Consider the following 20,599-nt stretch of genomic DNA (forward strand, 5'->3'; position numbering starts at 1 on the left):
GTGCTATTTTTTCAACATTTTGTTGTAGGTCCACCATCTATTGAGCTCAAAGAATTTATGGAAGTTGAAGAAGGAACAGATGTTAAAATTGTGGCCAAGATAAAGGGTGTACCCTTCCCCACATTAACATGGCTAAAAGCTTCTCCAAAGAAACCAGATGACAAATCACCAGTGGTGTACGATCAACATGTCAACAAGATCGTTGATGAAGATACTTGCACTTTATTGATCCAACAGTCTCGCAGAAATGATACAGGCTTATATACTATAACAGCTGCAAATAACCTGGGAACTGCTTCAAAGGAGATGCGGCTGAATGTTCTGGGTACATATCAAGAATTCTTACAATTACATTAATTGATAGCATTTGTTTGATACTTGATTAATTCTTCTTTCTTAAAATGTATCTTTTAGGTCGTCCTGGACCTCCAGTAGGACCTATTAAATTTGAATCCATTTTGGCCGATAAAATGACAATATCATGGCTTCCTCCATTAGATGATGGTGGTTCTAAGATTACAAACTATGTTATAGAGAAAAAAGAAGCAAATAGGAAGACATGGGTGTCTGTTACTAATGAGCCCAAGGAATGCATATTCACTGTTCCCAAGCTGATGGAAGGCCATGAATATGTGTTCCGCATTATGGCACAAAACAAATATGGTATTGGAGAGCCTTTGGATAGTGAGCCAGAAACAGCACGAAACCTTTTCAGTAAGTAGAAATAAGCTTTCCATTTATGTCAGTTGTTTCCATATGCTAGTATGCGTACAGCATGTGTTAAATACCATTACAGTTTTCTCTCTTCACTAAGTTTTCTAGAGTAGCTTGAAGAGTTTTGGCAGTAGTACCTGGTTTTTAAAAGCATGTGTAGCGCTTAAAATATTTTTTTCTCTCTTTGTGTTATATTAAAGTACAATCTCAATATTTGTAATGCTTAAATACACAAGTGTTTACTTGATGAGATTCAAGTTATTCTGTTGTATTTGAGACATTATTAATGTCTTGGACCAGAAAGAATCAATTTCCTACCTTCAGTTTTGAAAGACAAATTATACCGAAAAGCTCAGACCAGCTCAGAGGAATGTTAGGCTGGCAAGAGAAAATGGTTCTTAAAACAGCAAGTGTTAGGCTGAGCACTAAAATGAGGTAGTGATCCAGAAAGGCTAGGAAAAAAAAAATAGACAATTTTTATTTGGAGGAAAGGTATTTCATTTTTCACAGAATTATATGTACCTGAATAGGGGTGAGAAACTGAATGAGGAGAGAAATTTTGTGCAGATGACTAACTGCCTAGTGCAATGGTTACCATGTGAGTGCATAGCTCTTCTGCACTCTAGCTATTTCTGTGTATTTTTAGCATATTTTTTACAAGCTATGTGTGAATTTTTTTCCCTTAGCTGTCCCTGGACCTCCTGACAAGCCAACAGTTAGCAGTATAACACGTGACTCAATGACGGTAAACTGGGAAGAACCAGAACATGATGGTGGCTCTCCTATTACTGGTTACTGGTTGGAGCGCAAAGAGACCACTGGAAAGAGATGGACCAGGGTTAACCGAGATCCTATCAAGCCTATGACACTGGGGGTTTCATACAAAGTTACAGGCCTTATTGAGGGCTCTGAATATCAGTTCCGTGTTTCAGCAATCAATGCAGCTGGTGTTGGCCCTCCAAGCATGCCATCTGATCCAGCAGTTGCTAGAGATCCTATTGGTAAATATTTTAAATTATTTTTTTCTAAATTTGAAAATATACAAATAAGAACATAAAATACATTTTTATGCTGTATGATGATATTTTTCAGCCCCACCTGGCCCTCCTATACCAAAAGTTACTGATTGGACAAAGTCTTCTGTAGACTTGGAGTGGACTCCACCAGTAAAGGATGGTGGTTCTAGAGTCACTGGCTACATTGTTGAGTTTAAAGAGGAAGGAAAGGAAGAATGGGAACGGGTAGGTGGAAAACCATTACAGAATCAGCACTTCCTTTCCTGTGTCTATCAATATGAATTGCTCCAGAAAAAAATTCTTTAAAAATTTTTGCTATTTAAGTTATTTTCTAGAAGTTTGTACCATAATTATCTTTGTATGTTTAAAATACAAGACCAAGCTTGTCCTTCCTCAATGTGAAGTTAACTTTGCAAATACTAGATACAGAATTTTACAATTTTTATTTAAAGATGTGGGAAAATATGTAGGTAATATGTGATAAAAAAACACAGAAGACTGAGTTAGAACTGTCAGAAAAGTAACCCTCAATGGTATCAGACAATGCCAAAGTGTTTACAACTACTATGTTTCTACATTTTCCTCATTTTTTTCAATAGTGCATTACTGAAAATTTAACTGGTGCACACCTTAGCTATTTTTTTGTATCTCCATAAATACATGGATTTATTTTAAGTAAAACCCACATTTCCTATACTGTTTCCAGGTAAAGAGACTTTATATTGGGTTTTGAAAAGAAAACAAATTAATTCCCTTTTTTTGTTGCTCTCACTTACATGAGTTTATGTGTCCAAAAATACATGTAATTCTTCTGAGACCAGACTATTGTAATTGCTAAATAGCTAAATTCTATCAACCTTCTATGTTAGAATATGTTAGAAAAAACACAAATCTTCAGAATAGCTTGTAGGACCATGACATATATATTTCTTTAAAAATTTCTGACGAATTCTGTGTGGGCTATGTGCATGTACACTTAATACTTTCATGTGCTTGTAAATCTGAAATAATATCTAATGTCAGACTGGTTTCAAACTCTTGATGATGATGATGATATCTTGATGTTTGCTGATGTTACAATGTTTTTTTCCAGGTAAAAGATAAAGAAATTAGAGGAACCAAGTTCGTTGTGGCAGGATTAAAAGAAGGTTGTTTTTACAAGTTTAGAGTTAGAGCAGTAAATGCTGCTGGCATCGGAGAGCCTGGAGAAGTTACAGACATTATTGAAATGAAGGACAGAATTGGTATTTATCACTTTGATTTACATTTTTAGTAACTCTAACTCAAAAGAAAAAAAAAAAAGAAATCATTGACTTTTTTTTTTCTCTTCCCTCAGTGGCTCCTGATATTAATTTGGATGCAAGTGTCAGGGACAGAATTGTTGTTCATGCTGGAGGAGTAATTCGTATCATAGCGTATGTCTCAGGAAAACCACCTCCAACAGTGACTTGGAGCAGGGATGAGCAAGCTTTGCCAGAAGAAGCCAAAATTGAAGAAACAGCTATTAGTTCTTCTTTAGTCATCAGGAATTGCAAAAGGAGTCATCAGGGTTTATACACTCTTCTTGCTAAAAATGATGGTGGTGAGAGGAAGAAGACAATTATTGTTGATGTGCTAGGTAAATAGCAGCTTCAGTGCTTGTGAACAAGTACAGTTTCATAAGATGCAGCATGTATGTTTCAATACTCCATTTTTTTTCCATGTTTTCAGATGTGCCAGGCCCAGTTGGAATGCCTCTCCTTACAGAGAATCTAACTAATGACTCTTGTAAATTGTCATGGTTTACTCCAGAAGATGATGGTGGTTCTCCTATTACCAACTATATAATTGAAAAACGTGAATCTGACCACAGAGCTTGGACTCCAGTGACCTACACAGTTACAAGACAGAATGCTACTGTTCAGGGACTCATTCAAGGGAAAGCCTACTTTTTCCGAATTGCAGCTGAGAATATAATTGGCATGGGTCCTTTCACAGAAACAACGAAAGAGATTCTCATTAGAGATCCAATAAGTAAGAATATTTTTTATTTGGATAACTGTCATATTAGATTAATAAACAGGAAGATTCTAAATATGCAGAAAAATGAATCTACCTTATTTTTACTTTATTCACAGCTGTTCCTGACCGTCCAGAAGACCTGGAAGTAAAAGCTGTTACCAAGAACTCTGTTACACTAACTTGGAACCCTCCAAAATATAATGGTGGCTCAGATATCACCATGTACGTTCTAGAGAGCCGTCTCATTGGAAAAGACAAATTCCACAAAGTTACAAAGGAGAAAATGCTTGATAGGAAATTCACTGTAGAAGGCTTGAAAGAAGGTGACACCTATGAGTATCGTGTGAGTGCTTGCAATATTGTGGGGCAAGGCAAGCCATCATTTTGCACTAAACCAATCACATGCAAGGATGAAATTGGTATGTTTCTTTTTCGTATTTCTTTTGAAAATAGTAATTACATTTACTGATTCCTTACTTCTTCGTATTAATATTGCTGACATTTGTGGGTATTGTGTATTTTGTCTTTCAGCTCCTCCCACACTTGACCTTGACTTTAGAGACAAGCTTATTGTCCGAGTTGGTGAAGCTTTCAGTTTGACTGGACGCTACTCAGGCAAACCTGCACCAAAGGTTACTTGGCTAAAGGATGATGTTGTTGTAAAAGAAGATGACAGAATAAAGATTAAGACAACTCCTACAACTCTTTGTTTGGGGATACTAAAATCTGTCCGTGAAGACACAGGCAGATATTGTGTTACTGTAGAGAACAGCACAGGATCAAGAAAAGGATTTTGTCAAGTTAATGTCGTTGGTAGGTTTTACTGAACAACAATATTGTCTGTGATTTTTGTTGGTGATTGGAATTCATTGATTTTTATAAAATTTAAAGTATTGAAATGTGTTCTTTATTACAATAATTTGATTTACTGCATTCTCAATTATACTAAAAAGCTATTTATTTATTTTGAGCACATATTTAACTCTGAATTAGTTTATTCAGCATGAATAATTTAACATCTCTACATGCATTCAGAGAATCTCAACACTGTAGAAAATGTTAATCACCAAATACATTATAAACATTAAGGAATTAATTCCAGTATGTCAAACATGTATTACAGAGAAATAGCCCTGAAGTCTTGATTCCTTATTATAACTGTGATGTCAAATTTCTAATTTTATACTATATTTGCTGTATTGACACTGTTTAATCTATGTTGTTTTGTGAAGTTCATAAAAAAGCATGGGTATGCTTTATTTTTTCTTGAACAGATCGCCCATCACCTCCAGTAGGCCCAGTTATATTTGATGAAGTCTTTAAAGATCATATGGTTGTTTCCTGGAAACCTCCATTAGATGATGGAGGCAGTGAAATTACAAATTACATAATTGAGAAGAAGGATACACACAAAGATTTGTGGATGCCAGTTACATCTACCACAGTGAAGACAACATGCAAAATTCCCAAGCTGCTTGAAGGAAGAGAATATCAAATTCGAATTTATGCTGAAAATCTTTATGGCATAAGCGATCCTCTCATCTCTGATGAGATGAAAGCCAAGGACCGTTTCCGTAAGCTTTTAGTTTTCAATTTTATTTGGATACTCCAGTCTTTATTCTGTTTGTAATGCTCATACACTCTTTTTTTCTTCTCACTCCAGGTGTTCCTGATGCACCTGAGCAACCAATCATTAAGGATGTAACCAAAGACTCTGCAGTAGTGGTTTGGAACAAACCATATGATGGAGGCAAGCCAATAACAAACTACATTGTAGAAAAGAAGGAAACAATGGCTACAAGATGGGTCAAAGCTACCAAAGACCCAATTTTCCCTGGTACAAAGTTCAAAGTACCTGATCTCCTTGAAGGCTGTCAGTATGAATTCCGTGTTTCAGCAGAAAATGAAATTGGTGTTGGTGATCCTAGTCCACCATCAAAGCCAATTTTCGCTAGAGATCCAATCGGTAAAGTATCGCATCACATTTCTCATTGAATTTTTAATGCACTCAGTTTCAGTTAAAAAATATTCTAATAGTTTCTCTTTTTTTCTCCCATTTCTTTATTGTTTTACTTTTTTAACAGCAAAACCAAGTCCACCTGTTAATCCAGAAGCAGTAGATAAAACTAAAAATTCCGTTGATTTATCTTGGCAACCACCACGCCATGACGGAAATGGCAAGATAATTGGCTACCTTATAGAGTTTCAGAAAGTTGGAGATGAAGAATGGAAACAGGCTAATCTTACAGCGGATTCTTGTCCTGAAACAAACTACAAAGTCACTGGTCTTACTGAGGGATTAACCTATAAATTCAGGGTCAAGGCAGTCAATGCAGCAGGCGAATCCGATCCAGCACATGTTCCTGATCCGGTAGAAGTAAAGGACAGGCTTGGTGAGTTTAATAAAATCAGTTAAGTTAACCTAAGAACAGACTTCTTTTTCCTCATTTTGTAAAAACTTGTATTTTTGATTCCAGAACCTCCTGAGTTAATACTTGATGCTAATATGGCCCGAGAACAGCATGTAAAAGCTGGAGATACCCTGAGACTTAGTGCTGTTATTAAAGGTGTTCCATTCCCAAAAGTTACTTGGAAGAAAGAAGATCATGAGGTCTCACCCAAGGCTGATATTGAAGTTACAGGAGTTGGCAGTAAGCTTGAAATCCGTAACACTGTCCATGAAGATGGTGGAATGTACTCCCTGACAGTTGAAAATCCAGCTGGTTCAAAGACTGTTTCAGTAAAAGTTGTGGTCTTAGGTAATCTTTTTGTGCTCCCTTTATCCAACATCTTTTTACTCTAAAACTGAAGATTAGGAAATAAATAAATTTCTGGAAAATATCTGTAAACCAAGTTATGAACCAAGTTATATTTTTATTTTTCTACAAATATAAAAAAATAGAAAAAGTACTAAAACCTACATAAAATATAATATAGTTTATCTTGAAATTTACAAAGGTTTTTAAGAAATGCTTTGGTTACCAAATAAATAACAGATTATATTTTTATGAATGTTAGATAAGCCTGGTCCACCCAGAAATCTGAAAATCAGTGATGTTAGAAGTGACTCTTGCTATCTCACTTGGATGGAACCAGAAGATGATGGTGGCTCTGTGATTACCAACTATGTGGTGGAGAGGAAAGATGTAGCTTCTGCACAGTGGGTAGCCATCTCATCATCCTCCAAGAAACGCAGTCATATGGCTAAATATCTGATGGAAGGCACTCAGTATCTCTTCCGAGTTGCAGCTGAGAATCAGTATGGTAGAGGTCCATATGTGGAAACACTTAAGCCTATCAAAGCTATAGATCCACTGCGTAAGTGTTTTTCAGTTATGTGGTTTGATTTTTTCATATGGGATTTGCTAATTTTGAGGTTGTCCTGTTGGTATGAACATGATACACTGGTACCATAGATTTTTCATCCTAGTAACCATTTTGGTTTTGTATTTTAAAAGATCCTCCAGGGCCACCAAAGAATTTACATCATGTCGATGTTGATAAGACTGAAGTTTCCCTTGTTTGGAATCGACCAGATCGTGATGGTGGTGCTGAGATAACTGGGTATTTGGTGGAATATCAAGAAGATGGTGCAGATGAATGGACAAAGTTCCAGACAGTCCCTATGCTAGACTGTGTTGTTACAGGCCTACAGAAAGGAAAAATATACAAATTCCGTGTGAGAGCTCAAAACATTGTTGGTCTTAGCCTTCCAGATACAACTATACCAATAGAGTGTCAGGAAAAACTAGGTAATTTTTGGTTTTTCATGTTTTTTCACTGACTTTTTTTCTCTTTTTCTATAGGCATTTGCCCCGAGAAAATAATTTCTATTTTTCTCTAATTTCAGTACCTCCATCTGTGGATCTAGACGTGAAGTTAATTGAAGGTCTTGTTGTTAAAGCTGGCACCACAGTGCGCCTTCCAGCAATTATGAGAGGTGTGCCAATTCCCACAGCAAAATGGGTTACAGATGACACTGAAATTAAACCAGATGGCAAATACAAGATTGAAACTGACAATTACTCAACTGTGCTTACTATCAAAGACTGTGTAAGGAAAGATACAGGAGAATATCTACTCACAGTATCTAATGCAGCTGGCAGCAAAACTGTGGCTCTGCACCTTACAGTTTTGGATGTTCCAGGCCCACCAACTGGTCCTATTAATATTCTTGAAGTAACACCAGAATATATGGTTATTTCTTGGCGCCCTCCTAAAGATGATGGTGGGAGTCCTATAATAAATTATATTGTTGAGAAGCGTCAATCAAAGAAAGAAACCTGGGGAGTGGTTAGCTCTGGAACAAGTCACACAAAAATTAAGGTTCCACGACTGCAGAAAGGATGTGAATACATTTTCCGTGTTCGTGCAGAAAATAAGATAGGCATTGGTGCACCCCTGGATTCAGAACCAACAGTTGCTAAATACATGTTTGATCCACCATCCCCACCTGGTAAACCAACTGTTTATGATATTACAGAAAATGCTGCAACAGTGTCTTGGACCCTACCAAAATCTGATGGTGGAACTCCAATAACTGGTTATATACTTGAACGTCGGGAAGCATCTGGTAAATGGGTGCGTGTCAATAAGACACCTATACTTGATATGAAATACAGAGTCACTGGTCTTTTTGAAGGCAACACATATGAATTCAGAGTTTTTGCAGAAAACATGGTGGGCTTAAGCAAACCATCTCCAAGCTCTGATCCAATAAAAGCATCACGTCCTATCACTCCTCCCGGACCACCTATAAATCCAAAATTAAAAGACAAAACTAAGGAATCAGCTGATCTTGTGTGGACAAAGCCCCTCAAGGATGGTGGCAGCCCAATTCTGGGATACATTGTGGAATGTCAGAAAAGTGGAACTACACAGTGGAATAGGATTAATAAAGATGAACTCATTAGACAGTGTGCTTTCAGAGTACCTGGATTAATAGAAGGAAATGAATATAAATTCCGAATAAAAGCTGTCAACATCGTAGGAGAGGGAGAACCAAGAGAACTACCAGAAACTGTACTTGCAAAAGATATTCTTTCTCCTCCAGAAATAAGCCTAGATGTGACCTGTCGAGACTTAATTACTGTCCGAGTAGGTCAAACAATACGTATTACTGGTAAGGTAAAAGGCAGACCAGATCCTGAGATAACATGGTCGAAAGATGGCAAAGTACTAGTCCAAGAAAAGCATGTTGAAATACTTCATGATCTACCTAATGTTGAACTGCAAGTGAAGGAAGCCAAAAGATCTGATCATGGCAAATATATAATAGCAGCTAAAAACAGCTGTGGACAGGCTCAAGCTTTTGCTGTTGTTAATGTACTTGACAGACCTGGACCATGTCAGAACCTGAAAATAAGCTATGTCACAAAAGACTCTTGTATGATCTCTTGGGAGAGTCCAGTGGATAATGGTGGCTCTGAAATTACCAATTACATAGTAGAATACCGTCAACCAAATCAGAGAGGATGGTCAATTGTCTCCTCTGATATTACTAAACGATTAGTAAAGGCAAATCTTGTAGAGAACCGTGAATACTTCTTCAGAGTTTGTGCAGAGAACAAAATAGGTCCAGGTCCTTGCATTGAGACCAAGACTCCTATCCTTGCTATCAATCCTATTGACAAGCCTGGAGAGCCAGAAAATCTTCACATTGCAGAGAAAGGAAAGACATTCGTATACCTGAAATGGAGAAGGCCAGATTATGATGGTGGAAGTCCTAATTTAAGTTACCATGTTGAGAGAAAACTGAAAGATTCAGATGAATGGGAAAGAGTTCACAAAGGCAGCATTAAGGAAACACACTACATGGTAGATAAATGTGTGGAAAATAAAATTTACCAATTCCGAGTTCAAACTAAGAATGAGGCTGGTGAAAGTAACTGGGTAAAAACAGCTGAAGTTGTTGTGAAGGAAGATCTCCAGAAACCAGTGCTAGATTTGAAGTTAAGTGGGGTTCTAACTGTGAAAGCAGGTGACACAATTAGAATTGAGGCTGGAGTCAGAGGAAAACCACAGCCTGAAGTTGTATGGGCAAAGGACAAAGATGCCACAGATCTCACCAGATCTCCAAGAGTCAGTATTGAAAACACTTCTGACACATCTAAGTTTGTTCTCACAAAATCAAGGCGTACTGATGGTGGGAAATATGTGATTACGGCAACTAATGCAGCTGGTAGCTTTGTAGCATATGCTACTGTTATTGTCTTGGATAAACCAGGTCCCGTACGAAACTTGAAGGTCACTGACATTTCAAGTGATAGATGTACTGTTACTTGGGATCCTCCAGAAGATGATGGTGGTTGTGAAATACAGAACTACATCCTGGAAAAATGTGAAAGCAAGCGTATGGTTTGGTCTACATATTCTTCCTCTGTCCTAACAAACTATGCTAAAGTGACACGCCTCATTGAAGGTAATGAATATATATTCAGAGTGCGTGCAGAGAATAAAATGGGCACTGGTCCACCAACAGAAACACATCCAATTATTGCAAAAACAAAATATGATAGACCTGGACGCCCCGACCCTCCAGATGTCACAAGAGTCAGCAAAGAAGAGATGACTGTAGTTTGGAATCCACCAGAATATGATGGCGGCAAATCAATTACAGGATACATTCTAGAGAAGAAGGAGAAACGGTCACTTAGATGGGTTCCAGTTACTAAAACTCCCATCCCAGAGAGACGCAAGAAGGTTACTAATCTCTTCCCTGGTCATGAATACCAGTTCCGCGTCAGTGCTGAAAATGAAGTTGGACTTGGAGAACCAAGCTTGCCATCAAGACCTGTAATAGCCAAAGACCCAATAGGTAAAATACCACTGAATTTTTCTGTAGTATTTCAATATGTTAACAGATTGCTAAACTGTGCTGTGTTCTAATCTGTACTTTTTACTGTCTTGCAGAACCACCTGGTCCTCCCACAAACTTGAGAGTGGTTGATAGCACAAAGACTTCCTTAACCCTTGGTTGGGGAAAACCAGTGTACGATGGTGGTGCTCCGATTATTGGATATGTTGTGGAAATGAGACCAAAAGTTGAGGGTGCTGATCCTGAAGCAGGATGGAAACGATGTAATGTTGCTGCTCAAGTTATTCATACAGAATTCACAGCTACCAGCCTGGATGAGAAGCAATTATATGAATTCAGGGTTTCTGCCCAAAACCAGGTTGGCCTGGGCCGACCAGCAGAATTAAAAGAAGCTGTGTCTCCCAAAGAAATACTTGGTGGGTTTTCCCATTTTCTTTTGGGGTGTTTACATACAACACTTTATTTGCTTTATGCTTATTTTATCTAATGTGCAAAACTTTGCATTTTATTTCTTTGTCTTTCAGAACCTCCTGAGATTGAGCTGGATGCCAGCATGAGAAAGTTAGTCACAGTCAGAGCAGGATGCCCTATTAGACTTTTTGCTATTGTGAGGGGTCGTCCAGCACCAAAAGTCACCTGGAGGAGAATGGGTATTGATAATGTTATCAGAAAAGGACAAGTTGATCTGGTTGACACTATGGCCTTCTGTGTCATTCCCGATTCAACACGTGATGACTCAGGCAAATATTCATTGACACTTGTTAATGCAGCTGGAGAAAAGGCTGTATTTGTGAACGTCAGAGTTCTGGGTAAGTAATGAGAGAAATATCTCAAGACAATTTAAAAACTATTTTGGATATTCCTAGCAGGAATATTTATTATCCTCAGATGCAACAGTTTTTGAGCATAATTCTGTCACCTAACACTAACTCCCTCCATGTAAACAGCTTTTGGTCCCCTTTTATTTTAACTTATTAAAGAACAAAATACTAAGATAAATTGAAATTTCTTCATAGATACTCCTGGACCTGTGTCAGATTTCAAGGTTTCAGATGTCACCAAGATGTCCTGCCATCTTTCATGGGCACCTCCAGAGAATGATGGGGGTAGCCCAGTGACTCATTACATCCTGCAGAAACGGGAGGCTGACAGGAAGACATGGGCAACAGTCACGGCAGAACTAAAGAAAACTAGTTTCCAAATAGCAAACCTTGTGCCTGGGAATGAATATTACTTCAGAGTAACAGCAGTGAATGAATATGGGTCAGGTGTTCCAAGTGACATACCAAAACCTGTTCTAGCAACAGATCCTCTAAGTATGTATGCCTTTATGTATATTTTATGTTTGCCTCCATGAATGTTTTCTGTTTGTTTTTCTCTAATTTTAGCAGATTTTTGCATTTTTTGAGTTAGTGCATCTAAATGGAACAATGCTGCTAACTACTCAAGTATAAACATAAGTATGTCTGTATCAGTTTCTTTCAAATAATATGATCAATGAGTATTTGAAATTGTTGAATTTGCATGGATAGCATCCAATATTCAAGAGTAAGAAAATCTTGGAAATTCTATGTTTAATATGTTCCTTTTTTCCCCCAAAAGGTGAACCTGATCCACCAAGAAAACTTGAAGTTACTGAAATTACAAAGAATAGTGCTACTTTAGGCTGGCTGCCACCACTGCGTGATGGAGGCTCTAAAATTGACGGATACATTGTTAGCTACAAAGAACATGATCAACCAGCAGATCGCTGGATGGAATATTCAGTCGTTAAAGATCTGTCCATTGTTGTAGCTGGACTGAAAGAAGGAAAGAAGTACAACTTTAGAGTGGCAGCTAGAAATGCTGTAGGAGTAAGTTTGCCAATAGAAGCTACAGGAGAATATGAAATTAAAGAACAACTCAGTAAGTAACAATTTAAATACTACCTAATATACTGCTTCAATAATTAAATGAGTGAGATATACAGGTTTTTGAGTCACAGAAAGACATTTGCTTTATGGAGTTATCTGGAGGATTATAGTTAACTGTACTGAATATTTTGACGGGTCAGAAAAAAATGAGAGTTGACCACTAATTCAGAGTTATTAAATAATTTTTCAGGTACAGTTTCAGTAGGAACCAGAAGATAAGAATTAGAGAGAACTAATAAATACCTTCAATGAAGTTTAAATGAAAGAGAAGAAGTGTCAGACTGGTAGTTTGAGAGATAAATTGGAAAGCTGTTCTAATATAAGAGAAAATAAGTGGTTTATATTGTAAGGTTGGTTCAGAATCTAAAACAAAAATCATGGAGGACAGGCTGGCCTATTTAAGGTGGCAGGGTTCCTGAGACACAGGAAGATGTAGGGTAAGGGCAAGATGAGTAGAATCTTCTTAATTTGGGACATGGGAAGAAAACGAGAGAGGTAGAGGAACAGGAGAATGAAAACTAGCCAGTGGAAGGAAGTACACCAAACATGCTGCCAGGTTTCTTTTGGGAAAAAATTGATTTTGTGCAAAAGAAGAAGTAGGAGAAAAATAATTCAAGGGTACAGAACGACTGACTGTGCAAGCAGGTTTATCTCATTAAGAACTTCAGTTTTCTTCTCCATGTTTCTTGTAGAAAGTCAGCAATAAGCACACAAAAGGTTTCAAATAAAAAGAGAAATTATATTTTGTGCGTTAATAGTGCACAAATCTCTACATAAATGTGTGTGAAGGCAATCCAAATTCATAAATATTCTCTTATAAACTGTACAATAATACAAAAGTAAGACTGGAATGGATATTGCCACCTGCAGAAACTGAAGTTGTCCATAAGTGGAACCTAAATTAAAAAATTTCTAGTCCTTCATACAGGTGATCCCACTTAAGAGAGAAGCAGAGAAGTTTCACATGAAAAAAATAAGAAGTAGTAAATTAATATGTCAAGGAAGTTGAATTTATATGCCTCTGTGTGATTTTTTTTTTACAGTCCCACCTAAGATTCTGATGCCTGATCATGTTCACATTAAAGCTGGAAAGAAACTGAGAATTGAAGCTCATGTATATGGGAAGCCTCAGCCAGTCTGTAAATGGCTGAAGGGAGATCAAGATGTAGTTACATCCAGTCGCCTTGCTGTGCATAAAGCAGAAAAGTCTTCTGTTCTTATCATTAAGGATGTGACTAGAAAAGATACTGATTTTTACACTCTTACTGCAGAAAATAGTTCTGGTACTGATAGTCAGAAAATCAAAGTGACAGTCATGGGTATGTTCCATTTGGTTGTTTTCCAGTCCAGCTTTATACAAAGCTGGTTTTACTATATTCCAGTGGTTGCCATTTTATTTCATCACTTTTTTCTTTATATACTTTTTTCATGCAGATAAACCAGGTCCGCCACAGCCTCCATTTGATATTTCTGAAATAGATGCTGATGCTTGCACTCTTTCGTGGCACATACCTCTTGAAGATGGTGGCAGCAACATTACGAACTATGTAGTTGAGAAATGTGATGTAGGCCGAGGAGACTGGGTAACAGCTTTATCTTCTGTCACAAAGACAAGCTGCAGAATTGGAAAACTGATTCCTGGAGAAGAGTATATGTTCCGCGTTCGTGCTGAAAATCGTTTTGGGATTTCTGAGCCACTTGCTTCTGGCAAGATGATTGCAAAATTCCCATTTGGTATGCCAGTTTTTGATAGCAGCATTTGTCTATTTAAACTTTCTAATAAGAAAACATACAATTGATGTCTATCTTCATATTACTTTCTAGATGTTCCCAGTGAACCAAAGAATGCACGTATTACCAAGGTCAATAAGGACTGCATTTTTGTTGCTTGGGATAAACCAGATAGCGATGGAGGCAGTCCAATCACTGGTTATCTCATTGAGCGTAAAGAAAGGAACAGTTTACTGTGGGTGAAAGCTAATGACACAGCTGTGCGCTCCACAGAATACCCCTGTGTGGGCCTCATCGAAGGCCTTGAGTATACCTTCAGAATTTATGCATTGAACAGAGCTGGAGCAAGTAAACCTAGTAAACCAACCGAGTTTGTCACAGCAAGAGCACCAGTTGGTAAGCCACCCATACCAATACTTTTCAACAGACTGTTTTTATGATAATTTTCAATATATCTGCAACTTATTATGATCTTTAGTTTGCCCTTCTGTTTATACTTTCATGCTTATTATGACATCACTCTAATTGCACTGTCTAGGTATGCAGTAAATAGGATCCAGTAATATTAAAGCCATTTTTTAATGTGTTAGCTCTTTTTTGAAAAAATTACTATAATATGTTTTTATTTGCCGTAGATCCCCCTGGCAAACCTGAAGTTATTGATGTCACTAAGAGTACTGCATCACTGGTATGGACAAGACCAAAGCATGATGGTGGTAGCAAACTTATTGGCTACTTTGTGGAGGCTTGCAAATTACCTGGTGATAAGTGGGTTCGGTGCAATACAACTCCATATCAAATACCCCTGGAAGAGTACACTGTAACTGGTTTGGAAGAAAATGCTCAGTACCAATTTAGAGCAATTGCCAAGACAGCAGTTAACATTAGCCGACCTTCAGAACCTTCTGATCCAGTGACCATTCATCCAGAAAATGGTAAGGAATACAAAAGGATTTGATAGCTCTGGAAGGAGTCTGTGCATGTCAGGAACTAACAGTCATATGAAGAATGAGACATTTATCTCCTACTAGATCGATTAACTCTTCTACTCTTTCCTTCCAGTTCCTCCCAGAATAGAGTTGGATCTGTCTATGCAATCACAGCTTACCGTAAAAGCCGGAACTAATGTGTGCCTGGAGGCAAATGTATATGGCAAGCCAATGCCAGCAATCACCTGGAAGAAAGAAGGAGAAGTTTTAAAGCCGTCTGAAGGTCTTAAGATCACCACGAAGAGAAATCTTGCTACAGTTGAGTTGTTCAGTGTTAACAGGAAGCAAACAGGAGACTACACTATTACTGCTGAAAATGCAAGTGGATCAAAGTCAGCAACCATTAGGCTTAAAGTACTTGGTAAGCTAAAGACTGTCTGTTAATAAATACATTTATAATTAAATGATATAGCAAGAGATAGAACTATAACAATGTGATGTTAATTGTTCTAGATAAGCCTGGCCCACCGGCTTCTGTCAAAATCAAACATATGTATGCAGATCGTGCAATGCTTTCTTGGGAGCCTCCTTTGGAAGATGGAGGTTCAGAAATTACTAACTACATTGTAGACAAGCGTGAAACAAGCAGACCTAACTGGGCCCAAGTCAGTGCCAATGTACCCATTACAAGCTGCACAGTGGAGAGACTAATAGAAGGACATGAGTATCAGTTCCGCATTTGTGCTGAAAACAAATACGGTGTTGGAGACCCCATCTTAACTGAACCTGCAGTTGCTAAGAACCCATATGGTAAGTGCTTTGTGGAACAGTTTCATTAGTCACTGGGTTTTTGTCTATACTTAAGAATGTAAATGTAATTTTCAAATAAATCTCCACAGATGTGCCCGGACCTTGTGATCCACCAGTAATTAGCAATGTAACAAAAGACTTTATGACTGTTAGCTGGAAGCCACCAGCTAGTGATGGTGGATCCCCAATAACTGGTTATATACTTGAGAAGCGTGAAACGAAGGCTCTTAACTGGACAAAAGTAAACAGGAAGCCTGTCATTGAAAGGACTGTTAAAGCTACGGGACTCCAAGAAGGAACAGAGTATGAGTTCCGGGTGATAGCATTGAATAAGGCTGGACCTGGCAAGCCTAGTGCACCATCTAAAGCAGTGTATGCTCGTGACCCTCAATGTAAGCTACAAGTCTCAGATATTTTCCATTATTATTTCCAAATATTATCATGCATTTGGTATGCTAACTTTATGTTGTTTTAATTCCCAGATCCTCCTGGCCCACCTGCTTTCCCAAAAGTGGTTGATACTACTCGTCATTCGATAAGCCTGTCATGGAGCAAACCAGCATATGATGGAGGAAGCCCTATCATTGGTTATCTAGTGGAATCAAAACGAGCTGACACAGACAACTGGGTCAGATGCAATCTACCCAAGAACTTACAGGCTACACAATTTGTGGTAACAGGGCTGATGGAAGACACAGAGTACCAGTTCCGTGTTTATGCTGTCAATAAGATTGGATACAGCGATCCAAGTGATGTTCCGGATAAACACACTGCCAAAGATATTTTGAGTATGTTCACTGAAAACACATTGTCTTGTTGACTTTTGCTTCGATTTATGGGATGAGTTTCAAAGACACACTTGGTCACAGGCACAGATAAATTTGGAACATGTGGGCTTAAAAAATGTGGGCTAACAGTGGCAAATTTGGAAGAAAACAGGGCAGTTAGGAATAGAATTTGGTGTCTGCTTTTTTCATTGTATGCTTTATAGCTTTCTGCATCCTACTGGATCTTCAAGATTATTTTTCTTTTTCTAATCATAATATTAGATTTTTCAGACCTCTCATCTTTCTTAAAACTTTCAGTCACCTTCATGTCTTCTAAATAATTTGAAGCCAAGATTACTATTCTAAGCAGCTGTATGATACTCCTTGATTGTATGACACTTGATCCTTAAGATACATGCTAGCTTTTGTATGCATTTTGCTGTACTTACAAAATCATTGCTTCACAAAACTATCTTAGTTCGAGAAAAGCATTAGAGTCCAGGGTGCTCTGAAACTCCTTTGAATTCTAGAAAAACTAAGAGCCTTTCTAACATAAATGGCATAAAGGCAGAAAAAAAAAAAAGAGGTGAAATCATTGCAAAAAAAAAGGTATATTTTCAAATTATCTTCAAACAGGAGTCAGGACACTTACTAACATCATCACAGGCATGAGAAGTTGGGTAGTCTAGCAAAATTCCATTAAAAAGGGAGTGTTTGTCACAGTAACTTTTGTGATCATCTTAAAGATGGTGCTTTAATTACACGGGGTTTTTTCTTAAACACACAGTTCCACCTGAAGGAGAACTTGATGCAGAACTAAGGAAAGTCCTTGTGTTGCGTGCTGGAGTCACAATGAGACTTTACGTGCCAGTAAGAGGACGTCCACCTCCTAAGATTTCATGGTCTAAAGTGGGTGCCAACCTAAGAGATAGACAAGGATTAGACATCAAATCAACTGATTTTGATACCTTCCTGCGTTGTGAAAATGTAAATAAATATGATGCTGGAAAATACGTCCTCAGTCTAGAGAACAGCTGTGGCAAAAAGTCATACACCATTGTTGTAAAAGTACTTGGTAAGTCTCAGGGCTTTCCCCATTATTATATATTTGTTAACTTTTTAACTGTTTTTCAAAAGTCTGTTACTAAATCAAATATGGTGTTGTTGTGTTTATGCAGATACTCCAGGCCCACCCATTAACCTGATTGTAAAGGAAGCATCTAAAGATTCTGCCTTCATTACATGGGAACCTCCTCTAGTAGATGGGGGCAGTCCAATCACAAATTATGTTGTTGAAAAACGTGATGCAGAAAGAAAATCATGGTCCACAGTAACAACAGAATGTCCAAAGACAAGCTACAGGATAACTAATTTAGAAGAAGGCAAATCTTACTTCTTCAGAGTTTTTGCTGAAAATGAATATGGTATTGGTGATCCTTGTGAAACTCGTGATGCTGTCAAAGCTTCTGGTAGGAAAAATGAATCCTTTTCACCTATTTATTTTTTCAAATGATCTTTATTTTTAGCTTGAATGAAAACTTACTATCCTTTTCTTCCTTCTAGAAACACCTGGGCCAGTTGTGGATCTAAAAGCTTCAGCTGTAACAAAATCTTCATGCAATTTGGTATGGAAGAAACCTATCAGTGATGGTGGCAGCCGTATTTCTGCATATATTGTGGAGGTCCTGATTGGTGACGATAAATGGCAAGAAGTCATGCGGGGAAAGAACCTCCATTTTTCAATGAGAGACTTAAAAGAAGGACAAGAATACACTTTCAGAGTGAGAGCCCAAAATGATGCTGGATATGGAACTCCATCAGAGATCACAATTGTTGCAAGAGATGATGTTGGTAAGAAGCAAGACCACTAATTCAATGCTTTACTGACCCAAATTGTAATTTATGCATACTATCATTACCATGTATACATAGAAATTAGACACCTTTAAAACAGCATCTTAATTTTACCACAGAGTTTATGTATGGTGGAATAACTGGATTCCTTCATTTTTTTACAGCGCCACCTGAACTTGACTTAAGAGATCTACCTGATTTGTGCTATACTGCTAAAGAGGGTAGCAATTTCCGTCTTAAAATCCCTATGAAAGGCAAGCCTGTCCCAGCCGTAACTTGGAAGAAGGATGAAGACCAGGCAATTACTGAGAGTGGAAGAGTTGCATTTGAATCTACAGCAGTTAACACCACCCTTGTAGTACATGACTGCCAGAAAGCTGATGCAGGAAAATACACAATAACTCTGAAGAATGTTGCTGGCAGCAAGGAAGGCACTATTTTTGTGAAAGTTGTTGGCAAACCTGGCATACCAACAGGTCCAGTGAAATTTGAAGAAGTCACAGCTGATGCCATAACCTTAAAATGGGGTCCTCCAAAAGATGATGGTGGTTCAGAAATCACTAACTATGTTCTAGAGAAGAGAGATAACGTAAACAATAAGTGGGTGACTTGTGCCTCTGCAGTCCAGAAAACCACATTTAGAGTTACAAGACTTCATGAAGGAAATGAATATACATTCAGGATCAGGGCTGAAAATAAATATGGAGTAGGGGAAGGTCTTAAATCAGAGCCTGTCATTGCAAAGCATCCATTTGGTAAGTATAGATTATAATTTTTGAAATCTTAAAAATTTATTTTTGAGGTGATAATAATTTTTAACACTGCTGCATTTTTTCAATATTGTTTAGATGTCCCAGATGCTCCTCCACCTCCCAATATTGTTGCTGTTCGGCATGAGTCTGTAGCTTTAACTTGGACTGATCCCAGAAGAACTGGAGGATCACCAATCACAGGTACATCCCCCAAAACCTCCTTAGTATTTCAGTTCTTAATATTTCTCTCTGTCAAAAGGTAAGATAAAAGTAGCAGGTGTTTATGCACTAAATTGAGTCATTGACTGATTGACTGACTGATTAATTGACTGATTTCACTGGTTTACTTCCTATTTAAAAAAAAGAAATAACTGAAATGTTAGGAAAACACTAAATGAGAAACAATATCTTTGCTCAGAGCCAAAATGTGTAAAGAAATAAACCCAAATCCACCTGTATGTGACAATACTTGGGTCTACAAAATTAGCAATTTGCAATTACACACACCTCATTGCAATTATGTACATCCATCATGTTTGTCCACATCCATTTCTTAACCTGATTTTCAGTGCTCCTCTTGCACAATGCATATGCAATGTGCAGTACAGGCAGTATGATGTTTGACAATGCTGTGAGAAATTAGGATTTCTAGAACCCCCCCCATATTTTTATCCCATCATTTATCTTCTAGGTTATCACATTGAAGTTAAAGAAAGAAATAGTCTTCTGTGGAAGAGAGCAAATACAACACCAATAAGAATGAAAGATTTCAGAGTGACAGGGTTAACTGAAGGTCTGGAATATGAATTCAGAGTAATGGCAATCAATATGGCTGGAGTAGGTAAACCAAGTCTTCCATCTGAACCAGTTGTGGCACTTGATCCTATTGGTAAGTCATCAGGAGAATAAAAAGGAAAATTCTGAAATTTGAAATAGCTTTTGTTTGACTGCTATTTATTATATTTTTCTTCTAGATCCTCCTGGGAAACCTGAAGTTATCAATGTAACCAGGAACTCAGTAACACTCATTTGGACAGAACCAAAGTATGATGGCGGACATAAATTAACTGGCTATATTGTTGAAAAGCGTGATTTACCCAAAAAGACTTGGATGAAAGCTAATCATGTGAATGTTCCAGACTGTGCATTTACTGTAACTGACCTTACTGAAGGCTGCAAATATGAATTCAGAATTAGAGCAAAGAACACTGCTGGAGCTATCAGTCCTCCATCTGAATCCACAGGAACCATAATATGCAAGGATGAGTATGGTATGTAGATAGCACTGAAAAGGC

General features: G+C 37.8%; 1 protein-coding gene across 1 annotated transcript in view; it reads left to right on the plus strand.

Moving 5' to 3' along the window:
- The window catches only part of TTN (titin), a 236,396-nt gene that overhangs the window by 168,817 nt on the left and 46,980 nt on the right, over positions 1 to 20,599 (plus strand). The window contains exons 234-268 of the mRNA XM_053947624.1: positions 29 to 325; positions 415 to 714; positions 1,401 to 1,715; positions 1,807 to 1,955; positions 2,824 to 2,974; positions 3,067 to 3,348; positions 3,441 to 3,743; positions 3,848 to 4,150; positions 4,263 to 4,544; positions 5,006 to 5,305; positions 5,395 to 5,697; positions 5,816 to 6,124; positions 6,209 to 6,490; positions 6,750 to 7,049; positions 7,190 to 7,483; positions 7,582 to 10,548; positions 10,644 to 10,964; positions 11,073 to 11,357; positions 11,565 to 11,864; positions 12,151 to 12,453; positions 13,505 to 13,780; positions 13,896 to 14,195; positions 14,286 to 14,588; positions 14,828 to 15,127; positions 15,255 to 15,542; positions 15,635 to 15,931; positions 16,021 to 16,323; positions 16,414 to 16,719; positions 17,486 to 17,773; positions 17,877 to 18,167; positions 18,262 to 18,549; positions 18,717 to 19,307; positions 19,401 to 19,505; positions 19,996 to 20,193; positions 20,279 to 20,575. Coding sequence (XP_053803599.1) covers positions 29 to 325; positions 415 to 714; positions 1,401 to 1,715; positions 1,807 to 1,955; positions 2,824 to 2,974; positions 3,067 to 3,348; positions 3,441 to 3,743; positions 3,848 to 4,150; positions 4,263 to 4,544; positions 5,006 to 5,305; positions 5,395 to 5,697; positions 5,816 to 6,124; positions 6,209 to 6,490; positions 6,750 to 7,049; positions 7,190 to 7,483; positions 7,582 to 10,548; positions 10,644 to 10,964; positions 11,073 to 11,357; positions 11,565 to 11,864; positions 12,151 to 12,453; positions 13,505 to 13,780; positions 13,896 to 14,195; positions 14,286 to 14,588; positions 14,828 to 15,127; positions 15,255 to 15,542; positions 15,635 to 15,931; positions 16,021 to 16,323; positions 16,414 to 16,719; positions 17,486 to 17,773; positions 17,877 to 18,167; positions 18,262 to 18,549; positions 18,717 to 19,307; positions 19,401 to 19,505; positions 19,996 to 20,193; positions 20,279 to 20,575 — 12,777 coding nt within the window. The remainder of the gene's footprint in view (positions 1 to 28; positions 326 to 414; positions 715 to 1,400; positions 1,716 to 1,806; positions 1,956 to 2,823; positions 2,975 to 3,066; positions 3,349 to 3,440; positions 3,744 to 3,847; positions 4,151 to 4,262; positions 4,545 to 5,005; positions 5,306 to 5,394; positions 5,698 to 5,815; positions 6,125 to 6,208; positions 6,491 to 6,749; positions 7,050 to 7,189; positions 7,484 to 7,581; positions 10,549 to 10,643; positions 10,965 to 11,072; positions 11,358 to 11,564; positions 11,865 to 12,150; positions 12,454 to 13,504; positions 13,781 to 13,895; positions 14,196 to 14,285; positions 14,589 to 14,827; positions 15,128 to 15,254; positions 15,543 to 15,634; positions 15,932 to 16,020; positions 16,324 to 16,413; positions 16,720 to 17,485; positions 17,774 to 17,876; positions 18,168 to 18,261; positions 18,550 to 18,716; positions 19,308 to 19,400; positions 19,506 to 19,995; positions 20,194 to 20,278; positions 20,576 to 20,599) is intronic.

Source organism: Vidua chalybeata, chromosome 7, assembly GCF_026979565.1.
Source record: "Vidua chalybeata isolate OUT-0048 chromosome 7, bVidCha1 merged haplotype, whole genome shotgun sequence".
NCBI lineage: Eukaryota > Metazoa > Chordata > Aves > Passeriformes > Viduidae > Vidua > Vidua chalybeata.